Raw genomic sequence first — 11,300 nt, forward strand, 5'->3', positions numbered from 1 at the left:
AGAGGGTGGGGCTGACAGGTGAGAGGCGAGGCTGACAACTAGCAGCAGAGACCGGCTCAGTCAGGATAAACCAAAGCTAGGGATGGCTACTAGCCCCAAACCAGAAAGAGCAGGTGCTGGCGAGGATGTGGAGCAATTGGAACTCGTGGAATGTAAAATGGTGCTGCCACGGAGGAAACACGCATAGCGGTTCTTCAAAACATAGAACACCCAACTACTGCACGATCTGGCAATTCCACTTCTGGCTCTATTCCCAAAACACTTAAAAGAGATACTTGCACACCCCTGTTTCTATCAGTGTTATTCACACCAGTGAAAGGTGGAAACAACCGAGGGACATCAATGGGACATCAACCCAGGTGCAGATAAGCAAAATATGGAGTATCCATACAATGGAATAATATTCAACCATAAGCAGGAAGGAGATTGTGACGCTTGCTACAAATTGAGGACATGATGCTGAGAGATAAGCCAGACACAGAGGGAGAAATACTGTGTGGTTTCACCATTAGGAGGCACCCAGAGGGCTCAAATTTGCAGGGTCAGAAAGGGGAATGACAGTTGCTAGAGTCTGGGGAGGGAGAATGGAGTTGGCGTTTAATGAGGACAGTTTCCGTTGGGGAGATGAAAAGGTTCTGAGATGGGTGGTGGTGATGGCTGCACAGCAACAGAAGGCGCTCGCTGCTCTGCACTGCGCACCTACAATGGGTAAGACGGTATGTTCTATGCCACGTGCATTTTACTGCAATTGAAAAACAAAGAAAAAAGTCCACAGCACTCCAATGATCATGACCTTAAAACTCTTTCTTCTTAACTTGGGATATGTAAAAAACCGTGTGTACTTGGTTATATTCATTCACAATGTGGATTCCAATCATTCCTAGCCTTAAACAATTAAGAAAAGTGTTTAAACCTGAAAGGTAAGACAGATATGAAAATAGTCACAGAGACTATAGATAGACAAATGGTCTTCCAAAAGTTCATGGAAGTGCATGCTATGGAAAAGATGCATGTACTTTAGCATTTTTATACCAAAATAAAGTCATACTTTAATTTTTCTATGAACTGTTTGAAGTACCCACGCGTGTGTGTATGTGTGTATGTACAGAAAGTGTGTCTTTTAGCAAATATTTGCTATGTAAAATTGAAAGACTACTCCATGCAACCATTTTTCTTCTTTCCCCTTCATTTTTAATTGTCAGAAGGCACGTGCACTCACCAGAAAGAGAAGAGAAAGACCCCTCAGTGGGACACACTCACACTGCAATCCCTTCTTCTCCATATCTCTATTCTGTCAGGATTTGGAGCATACATACACATGCACCCAGCGCATTTCTCAAGCCACCATGAATCATGTGGAATCTAGCTCCCTTAACCACTAGGTCAAGGGTATGTCCTGCAACTTTTCTTCTAAAGAAGTTAAAAGCTCCTGTGCTTTCATATTTAACTGAAATCTAATTCAGAAAAAACTTCTGGTCCCACCTTGGGTCACTTGCACCTGGGCATTTTGTAAGTAGAGAGACTGACTACTACTCCTTTGGTTTCCATAGGCCACCTGACATCCATGAGAAGGAGCATTCCGTCCTGGGATTTTCAAAAAATGAAGGTGATTCTCAGAACCTAGAACCTGATAAGGTTAGTGTGAACCTCCTCAGGGATGGCCAGAACCCTGTGGAGCCCCAACAGGGTAGAGCAGGGCATCAGCAGGGAGGGCTGTCTTACAGCCCAAAGAACCAGGAGCATATCAATAGAATCTCAACTCACACCATGTTCACCCCCAAGACACCCAGGAACAGAGACTGAACCCCACTTGGAGCCTGACCAGAGCAGTCAGGCCACTGTCCTTGGGTCCTAGGTAAAGTCCTTTGTTTCTAGAGAGAGTTGTGCATGTGGAGATCTGTGTATGTGCAAAACCCTGTGGGCGCCCCAAAACATGAGCATCAGAGGAAGGACAATTAGGAGACAAAGGTGAGTTTATTGGGAGCCCAAAGTAGAGCTGACAGGCTGAGTTGAAGCCAGGTGACCCAGAACAGAGAGACTGGGAGAGAAGGACAGATGTCCACAGATAGGAGTTGGGGAGTAGGGAGTTTTGGGACAGGAGGGGGAAGTCACGTCAGCACAAGAGACACACGGGGACTCCATCCTCAGGTGGGAGCAGCAGCCTATCCCAGGTAAGAACTGAACTGAGGGGGATGTAAGAGGCACAGCCACCGGGTGAGACCTTGGGCTGACGGGCCTGGGGGCACAAGCGGTCAGCAGCAGGAGCTCTGACCTGAGGAGAGGCCACAGCAGGCTGGGCGGGCACAGGCAGGGCGGCAGCGCAGGGATATGCAGGAGGCTGGGCGGCAGCAGCTGGGCTGGCAGCAGGAGACAGGGGCACAGCAGGGGGAGGCAGGCACACAGCAGGCAGGTCTGCACACAGGGCGACACAGCAGAGACACGGAGGATGAGGGTCTGCAACAGGTAGGCTTGCAGCAGACGGGCACACAACAGGCCTGTGGGCAGGGGGAGGAGCAGCAAGCTGGCTGGCAGCTAGACTGCTGGCAGCAGGAAGAGGAAGCCTCAGAGCAGACAGGGACAGAGCACACGGGCTTGCAGCAGATGGGCACACAGCACACGGGCTTGCAGCAAATGGGCACGCAGCAGGCCTGTTGGCAAGAAGACGAGGTGCAGCAAGCTGGTTGGCAACTAGACTGTTGGCAACACGAAGAGGAAGTCCCAGAGCAGATAGGAACTGAGCATACAGGTTTGCAGCAGACGGGCACACAGCACACGGGCTTGCAGCAGACGGGCACACAGCAGGCCTGCTGGCAGGGAGACGAGGTGCAGCAAGCTGGCTGGCAGCTAGACTGCTGGCAGCATGAGGACGTGCAGGAGCTGGTGCACACTGACTGGCAGGGGCTGGGCTCACAGGTTGCCTGGCAGCAGGGGCTGCACACACAGCTCACTGGGGTGCAGACGAGGGTCAGGCATGGTGCTGAGGCACAGCAGGAAGGCTCACAGCAGCTGGGGGTGCAGCAGGGGGGCTCACAGCAGCTCTCTGGGCAGTCGTCCACCTCCCAGGAGGAGCCAGTGCAGGGAACCCGGCAGGCAGACCCGGCTGCCGTAACTCAGGTTGCTGGAGCAGACAGACATGGTAGAAGTGGACGTGTGGGTGGTTGAGCTGAGAGGAGTGAGTGTGTGAGTGATGAGTGAATGTGTGTGAGGGTGTGAAATGCTCAGGGCTGTTGGCCTTTTATATCTGGCTGGTGTGCGTTGTTGTACCTGGAGGCTCAACATGCCTCTTCCTTGTTGATGCTGTGTGCTGGATCCTGGAGCTCCTGCTAATTTTGGTTTATTTACACAACAGAGGTTGCTCAGCCTGGCAACATGTGGCTCTGGCTGAGGGCCGCTGATGCCTTGGTCTGTGTTTGTGTTTTGAACAAACATCTCAGGGAAGGAGCTATTCCTGGAGCCCCCGCCGCAGGCAGCTGAAGATGTCTGTGCCCTGCTCTCCAGGATTCTCTCCAGGTGGCAGGTGAGAGTTGTGAATCTGTGTCCCTGTGCCTGGGCTATGTGGCAGGGCTATGGTAGGGCAGAGCAAGGGCCCACACAGCTCTTCAACTGTGGACTGACAGGAAAGGCTGAGCAGTGGGACAGGCCAGGAGTCAGTGCAGAAGAAGCAGGCGAAACCAGCATGGCATGAGGGGGACAGCAGACAGAGCACAGACAATGCTTCCAGAACTTGCAACATTCCCCAGGTAGGATTTCCATATGGGAAGGATGGCCAACTGAGAAAGGAAAGTCAGTTCCCCCAGAGCTGAAGGGAAGTGCTGGTCTTCAGAGTTGAAATCTGACCAAATACAGGACAAACTGAATGGTAAATAACACAGGTCTAGACAACTGGTAAGATTTCTGACACAAAATACAAAGAAAAACCCTAAAAAGCTCCAGGAGGATTGGCATCCTACTTCAACTGTGGAAATCTGGATATTTGAAAATAATTGAATGAAATGTTCAACGTCTGGGGAAAATTAACCTAAAAGTTATAACTCCAGGGCCAGCCTGTGGCCTGCTGGTTAAGTGAGCCAGACACCACGTGGCTGACCACACAGTTTGAGTCCTCGCTCCAACAACATGGAAAGCAGTCCACGTGCATGTGCATGCATTCTCCAAATCCCAACAGGTTAGAAAAATGGAGAAGGGATTGTGGTGTGACCACATTTCATTGGGGGGGGTCCTTTCTTCTTCTTCCTTTGTCTCTGTCTCTCTCTGGTAATTGCATTGTAGTCCTGGAAAATAAAGCAAATCCAATAAAAAAAAAATAGATACAAAAAATAACGAAGAGCAAAGATCAAATTAAGGTTCTTAACCTTTTCAGGTATTGGGTATGTGCCTGTTCATTTAACCTCACAGAACCAAGTAACTGTCCATAATGCAATTTCTCTACTGCCACTTAATTAGCTCACCTTCATAGCATTTAGTTCTGTGAGTTTTGACAAATGAATAGAGTCCTATATCTACCTCCACAGTGTCACCCAGAGGACTCCCTCCACCCTTAAAACTTCCCGATATTGCTTTCTCCTCTCTTCTGTATAGTTTCTAGAATGTCAAATAAATTGGACATTCAGTATGTAGAGCACCAAATGGAATCATATCATATGTGACCTCTCTTGTTTATCTTCTTTTACTTGAAGAATGCTTAGGGGACCAGCAGATGGCATAATGGTTATGTTGCTGTACTCCCACGTCATCATCTATGGTACAAGTTCCTGACCCAGTGGCTTAAAACTCACACCAGGTGTGTGTGTGTGCATACCCAAAATCCCAAGAGGAGAATGGAGGAGAAGGGATTGCTGCATTTGGCCATCCCCCTGGGGGGTGATTTCTTGCTTTCTGTCTCTCTTTTTCTCTCTCTGTCACTCCAGTGAGCATATGCTCCTATAGCAAAAATCTCTCAAAAAAAAAAACAAAACCAAAAACAAAAACCAAGAACACTTGGAATTCACCTAGGTTGTTATGCACATGAGCAGTTTATTACTTTTTACTGCTCTGTCATATTCCATTGTATAGATTTATCACAATTTGTTTATTCATTCGATGGCTGAAGTTTATTTTCTTTGTCTCCTGTTTTTGAAGCCTATGGACAAAGCTGCTATAAATATCGCTGGTAGGAGTGTGAGGAGGAATTATGGTTTGTTTTTATTTTGTTTTTGCTTGGTAATGAGTTTTCATTTCTCTAGACTAATACCTCAGGGTGGAATTGCGGGGCCATAGGGTTGATGCATGTTTACCTTTACAAGAAACTGCCAGATTATTTGCCAAAGTGGCAATACTATTTTGCATTTCCACCAGGAATGTATGAGAGTTCTAGTTGCTCTATATCCCTGTCTGCACTTAATGTTGCAATTAAACCCATTTTTTTCTGTCATTCTAAAAGTGTACAGTGGTATCCTTTTGTCATTTCAGTTTGCATTGCCCTGCTGACTAATGATGTTGTGAGCATATTTAATGTGTTTATTTGCCAAGAAGTTTTTCCAGAGTGGTTGTAGTGTTTTACATTTCCACAAGCAGAGTGTGAGAGTTCCAGTTCCTCCACATCCTTGCAAACACTTGACATGGTCAGTCTAGCTAATTTTAGCCATTCTAATAAGTAGGCATATGTGGTACTCATTGCAGTCTAATTTGCATTTTCCTAATGACTAACAATGGTGAGCATCTTTCTATGTGCTTTATTGTACATCTTTCTTGGCATACTATTTCCTCAAATCTTTAGGCCCCTGGTTTTTACTAGGCTTTCTTGATACTGAATTTTGAGAGTTCTTTATATTGGGGACAAGTACTTTTGTTAGTGTGTGATCTGCAAATATTTTCTACTGGTCTATGCCTTAGCTTCTCATTCTCTCTCTCTCTCTTTTTCTTTTTGGAGAGGTTTTTGCTATAGGGCACATGCACTTGCGAGAAAGACAGAAAGAGACAGAGAGAGAGAAAGCAAGAAATCACCCCCCCCCTCAGGGGGAATGGCCACACCACAATCCCTTCTCCTCCATTCTCCTCTCGGGATCCTGGGCACGCACGCACACGTGCCTGGCATGAGTTTAAGCCACCGGATCCGGGGCTCGAACCATGGTCAACTACATGGGAGTTCAGCAACATGGCCATTATATTAACTGCTGGTCCCAAGCTTCTCATTCTCTTAACAGTGTCATCTAGAGAACAAGAGTTTAATATTGATAGAGTCTAATTTATCAACATTGTCTCTTATAGATCATGGTTTTGGTACTTAATCTAAGAATTCTGCCTAATACAAGATCACAGAGATTTTGCCCATTTTTTTTTCTCAAAAAACTAAAATGTTTCATTTACATTTAGACATATGATTCATTTCAATATAATTTTTACCTTAAGAATGAGATATTGGTAGAGGTTTAATTTTTTTTTTTTTTACTTATAGGTATCGAATTATTTCAAATAGACTTCTTTCTCATTAAGATGCTTTTGTACTTTTGTCAAAACTTAGTTTGATTGGGAACAGCAGTTAGCGTAATGGCTATGTCACTGGACTCCCACATAGTCGACCGCGGTTCGCATCCCGGACCCGGTGGCTTAAAACTCACGCTGGGCGCGTGTGCGTGCATGCCCAAGATCCCGAGAGGAGAATGGAGGAGAAGGGATTGGTGTGTGACCATCCCCCCTGGGGGGTGATTTCTCGCCTTCTGTCTCTATGTCTCTCTCTGTCTGTCTGGCGAGTGCATGCGCCCTATAGTGAAAATCTCCCCCTCCCAAAAAAAAAAAGAAAAAAAAAACTTAGTTCACTTTATTTGTATTGGCCCTTCTTCTTTTTCTGTTTCACTGATCTGTGTGCCCATATTTTGGCCAACACCACGTTGTCTTGATTACTATGGCTTTACAGTACATCTTGAAATTAAATGACTCTGCAACTTTGTTATTCTTCAATTTTATTTTTAGCTATTTTAATTTATTTGCCTCACCAAAAAAATTTAGAATTAACTTGTTGATATCAAAATGTTTGTTTGTTTGTTTTGATTGGTTTGGTTTTAGAGGGGAGGAGATTTTGATTGAGATCGACTTGAATCTATAGATCAGCTTGGAGTTAACTAGCATGGCATAATGTTGAGTGTTCCACCTGGGAACATGGTGTATGTCTCCATTTCTTTGTATCGTCTTTGATTGCATTCATCAGTGTTTTACTGTTCTCATCAGGCAATCATTCCATCACTTTTATACCTATATTTTCATTTTTTATTGTGTTGTAAATTATACTTTTAAATAAAATTCTTGGATTCCAATTTCTTATTATGTATATATAGAAATACAACTGACTTTTGTTACTTTTGTTCCTTTAAACTTGTACCTGTTGACTGTGTTAGAACGCTAACCCGATTCTTTTGCTTTTCACTTCCTCTTACCCTTCATCATCGCCGCATTAGTAATTGTCCACTTACTATTCCTACATGAAGCAGGACCCAACAATCCATCTGGCATTAACTCCGATGCAGACAAAATCCCATTTCACATTTCTAGAAGTCTTTTTGTGTATTCACGAGGGTTTCTATGTGGACAATCCGGTCTTGTGTGAATAGAAACAATCATTCTTTCCTCCCCGATACATAAACCTCTTCTTTCTTTTTGTTACCTGGTTGCACTGGGGATGGGAGAAGGGAGGGACCTTTAGCAAGGTTTGAATAGGAATGGTAGGACATTTGTATGTTTTGTCCTGGTTTGGGGAAAAAAAGTTTACTGTGAGAATGGCACTGGCTTAAATCTCATAAATGCCTTACATCAGGTTAAAAAGTAAACTTTGGTCTATCCCTAGTTCATTGAGAGTATTTTTTTTAATCATGAATTGATGTTGAATTCTGTATAAATTTCTCTTTATTGAGATTATCATATTGTTGTTCTTTAGTCTATTAATATGATGAATTACATTGATTTTTGTTGAGTTAGTCTTGCATTTCTGGAATGAAGCTGCCCTGGTTGTGATATATTATCCTTTCATGCATTATTGTATTGGATTTCATGATATTTTGTTCAGAATGTGTGTGTCTATATTTATCAACAATATTGATTAAAAAAATACACTTTTCTTTCTTTTTTTATTTTTTCTTTTGAGAGGTTTTGCTATAGGGCTCATGTGCTCGCCAGAAAGACAGAGAGAGACAAAGAGACAGAAAGAGAGAAATCATCCCCCTCCCCAGGGGTGATGGTCACGCCGCAATCCCTTCTCCTCCATTCTCCTCTCGGGATCTTGGGCACGCATGCACATGCACCCGGCATGAGTGTAAGCCACCAGGTCAGGGACTCGAACCACGGTCAATCGACTACATGGGAGTCCAGCGACATAGCCATTATGCCAATTGCTGGTACGAAAATGCACTTTTCTGGTAATGTCTTTGTCTGTTTTGGGTAGCAAAGGAAGGCTGACTTCTTAAAATGACTAGGAAACTGTTCTGGCTTTTATTTTATGGAAGAAATTATATAGAGTTGTCATTTTTTTCTTCTTTAAGTGTTTTGTTAGAATTCACCAAATAAACAACCTGGGCCTACAGTTTTCTTCATTGGAATTATTTAAAATCGATTTTAGGACATGAAGAGAATGAGAAGACAAAGTGGGTAAAAATACCTGCAAAGAAAAACCCCTCAGAAATATTGTTATTCAAAAAAAATATATAAAGAACTTTTAAAATTAAACCATAAGAAAATGAACAGATTCCAAAATGAACAAAAGAGCTGAATGGACACCTCACTCGAAAAGATATATACAGAGTTCGGGACCAGCAGGTGGTGTGGTGGTTAAGGCACTAGATACTCCCACATGGCCGACCAGGGTTGGAGTCCTGAATCTGGCGGCTTGCTTTCTCACTTCCTCTCTCTCTCACTCTCACCCTCTGTCTCTCTCTGGTCAAATTTTAAAAATGAATGAATAAATAAAATAAAATAATTTATATACACACACACACACAGAGGGCAAATGATCATATGAAAGATGCGCCACATCATATGCCATTAGAGTCTGAACTGAAAGGAGTGAGAAACTACTATACGTTTATTAGGACAGTAAGAGCCAAACACTGACACGAAATGCAGGCAGAGATATGGGCCAACAAGAATTCCCATTAATTACTGGTAGAAATGCAGACTGGTACATCCCCTTCAGAGGACAGTTTAGCTGGTACTCACAAGATACGATATATGATCTAGCAATCATACTCCGGAGCATTTACCCAAAGGAGTTGAAAACAGGTCCACACAAAAATTCACTCACAGATGTTTATATTTAGAAGTTTTATTTGTAATTGCCAAAGATTGGAAGCAACCACAATGTGAGTTTGTTGGCAGCACAGGAGGAGCTGACAAGTTCAGTCCAGGCCAAGTGACCAGTAGGAGATAAGCTGGGAGGGAAGGAGAGGTGATGAGGTGCAGGTGGGGATAACTCCTGGAGGCAACAACCAGGCAGCAGGGAGGTGGGGAGACTCAGGGAGGGAGGAGGGAGAGATCCTGTCAGCACAAGAGACACACAGGGACCACATCCTCAGGTGGATGCAACCTCCTAACCGTGGTCAGGACTGGACTGAGGGGGATGCAAGAGGCCCAGCCACCAGGTGAAACCTGGGGCCTTGATGGCCTGGGAGCACAACCAGTCAGCAGCAGGAGCTCTGGCCTGAGGAGAGGCCACAGCAGGCTGAGCGAGCACAGACAGGGTGGCAGCGCAGGGATATGCAGGAGGCTGGGCGGCAGCAGCTGGGCTGGCAGCAGGAGACAGGGGCACAGCAGGAGGAGGCAGACACACAGCAGGCAGGTCTGCACACAGGGCGACAAAGCAGGGACACGGAGGATGAGAGTCTGCAGCAGGTGGGCTTGCAACAGACAGGCACACAGCAGGCCTGCTGGCAGGGGGAGGAGGTGCAGCAAGCTGGCTGGCAGCTAGACTGCTGGCAGCAGGAAGAGGAAGCCCCAGAGCAGACAGGCACACAGCACATGGGCTTGCAGCAGACGGGCACACAGCAGGTCTGCTGACAGGGGGAAGAGGTGCAGCAAGCTGGCTGGCAGCTAGACTGCTGGCAGCAGGAAGAGGAAGCCTCAGAGCAGATGGGCACACAGCACACAGGCTTGCAGCAGACAGGCACACAGCAGGTCTGCTGGCAGGGAGACGAGGTGCAGCAAGCTGGCTGGCAGCACGAGGGTGTGCAGGAGCTGGTGCACACTGACTGGCAGGGGCTGGGCTCACAGGTTGCCTGGCAGCAGGGGCTGCACACACAGCTCACTGGGGTGCAGACAAGGGTCAGGCAGGGGGCCGGGGCACAGCAGCTGGGGGCACAGCAGCGGGGTTCGCAGCAGCTGGGGGCACAGCAGGGGGCCTCGCAGTAGCTCTCTGGGCAGTCGTCCACCTCCCAGGAGGAGCCGGTGCAGGACTCAGAGGAGCCGGGCAGGCCGACCCGCTCAGGTCGCTAGAGCAGACGGACATGGTGGAGGCGGCCATGTGGGTGGTTGAGCTGGAGTCGGGGGAGAGTGTGAGTGAGTGAGTGAGTGAGTGAGTGTGAGTGAGGTGGATGCTGGACTGTCAGCTTTTATCCACTCCTGGCTCTGTCTGCCCAGGTCCCATAATTGCATCTTCCTCAGTGAGGCCACGCCTGGCGTCACTAGGGTTGTTTGTTTGTCCTGATGTTGCCCAGCTTGTAAAATACTGCTGGCGTCTGGGCATGTCCTGTATTGTCTCTGGAAGCTGGGAGGGTCGGAGTCCCCCTTTCTGGGGCAGTGAGGATATTGGTTGCCAGTGGTGGACATGCCTCTGCCTTCTTAGCTGTGTTGGGCATAGTCCTGTTACCCACTGGCCCCAGCCCAGGGCTGTGGCTTCCCTTGCAGGAACCCGGCATTGCGAAAGGTTTTCTGAGGTTAAACCCTAACTTATGTGGCCCATCACATCTGGGAATGCATGACTGTGGTCACCTATGACTGAGGATTAGCATCCAGGGGCCTTCAGAACCCAACCCAGGCCACCAAAAGCCAGCACTCACCCTGATGCCCACTGCGCCTCCTGCCTGTGCCCACTGGTCACCTGTCCTGTGCATGGGCAGCAGCAGGCCTCTGTTCCAGGGGAAGAATCAGGGGCTCAGCCCCTCAATGGCAGCCTCCTGGGTTTTAAACCAGACAGAGCAGCCATGCTGGGCCAGCTCCCTTCTCAGGCCACTTTCTCCATTACTCTGCCGTCTGCCTCCTCCCTGAGGTTCGACCTTGCAGTGCCCCCGGGGGCCCAGGCACACGGATCCAGTGGATCCAGTGTGCCCTCGGCATCCACACCA

The 11,300-nt window shown here is 47.0% G+C and overlaps 3 protein-coding genes across 6 annotated transcripts in view; all 3 read right to left on the minus strand.

Annotated features, from left to right (window-relative positions):
- TSPEAR (thrombospondin type laminin G domain and EAR repeats) overlaps positions 1-11,300 on the minus strand; it is a 44,764-nt gene that overhangs the window by 33,330 nt on the left and 134 nt on the right. Inside the window, exons 2-3 of the mRNA XM_027768664.1 lie at positions 11,016-11,085; positions 10,266-10,448 (exon numbers count right to left, since the gene is read on the minus strand). Of these exons, the coding sequence (XP_027624465.1) occupies positions 10,266-10,448; positions 11,016-11,085 (253 nt within the window). The remainder of the gene's footprint in view (positions 1-10,265; positions 10,449-11,015; positions 11,086-11,300) is intronic.
- Positions 2,253-3,135, minus strand: LOC102491751 (keratin-associated protein 10-4-like). Its single transcript, XM_027768643.1, is given in 2 exon segments — positions 2,253-3,078; positions 3,080-3,135. Coding segments are annotated over 2 exon segments (882 nt in total).
- Positions 9,642-10,480, minus strand: LOC102492177 (keratin-associated protein 10-3-like). 4 transcript variants are annotated; one of them, XM_027768648.1, is made up of 3 exons: positions 10,444-10,480; positions 10,098-10,408; positions 9,642-10,010 (listed from the first exon to the last, which is right to left on the minus strand). In XM_027768648.1, the coding sequence occupies exons 1-3, from the start codon at positions 10,478-10,480 to the stop codon at positions 9,642-9,644; spliced, it is 717 nt and encodes a 238-aa protein (XP_027624449.1). The 4 variants fall into 4 exon arrangements, with proteins under 4 accessions (XP_027624449.1, XP_027624446.1, XP_027624447.1 ...); XM_027768645.1 differs by having other exon boundaries at positions 9,642-10,411; positions 10,447-10,480; XM_027768646.1 differs by having other exon boundaries at positions 9,642-10,408.

Source organism: Tupaia chinensis, unplaced genomic scaffold (genome assembly GCF_000334495.1).
Source record: "Tupaia chinensis unplaced genomic scaffold, TupChi_1.0 Scaffold147038_1, whole genome shotgun sequence".
NCBI lineage: Eukaryota > Metazoa > Chordata > Mammalia > Scandentia > Tupaiidae > Tupaia > Tupaia belangeri.

Excerpts from the sequence above, each read along its gene's own strand:
- LOC102492177 (XM_027768645.1), bottom strand. The coding sequence starts at position 10,480 with ATGGCCGCCTCCACCATGTCCGTCTGCTCTAGCG. Across the intron at positions 10,412-10,446 it reads CATGTCCGTCTGCTCTAGCG|CCTGCACCGGCTCCTCCTGG; the intron begins ACCTGAGCGGGT and ends GCTCCTCTGAGT.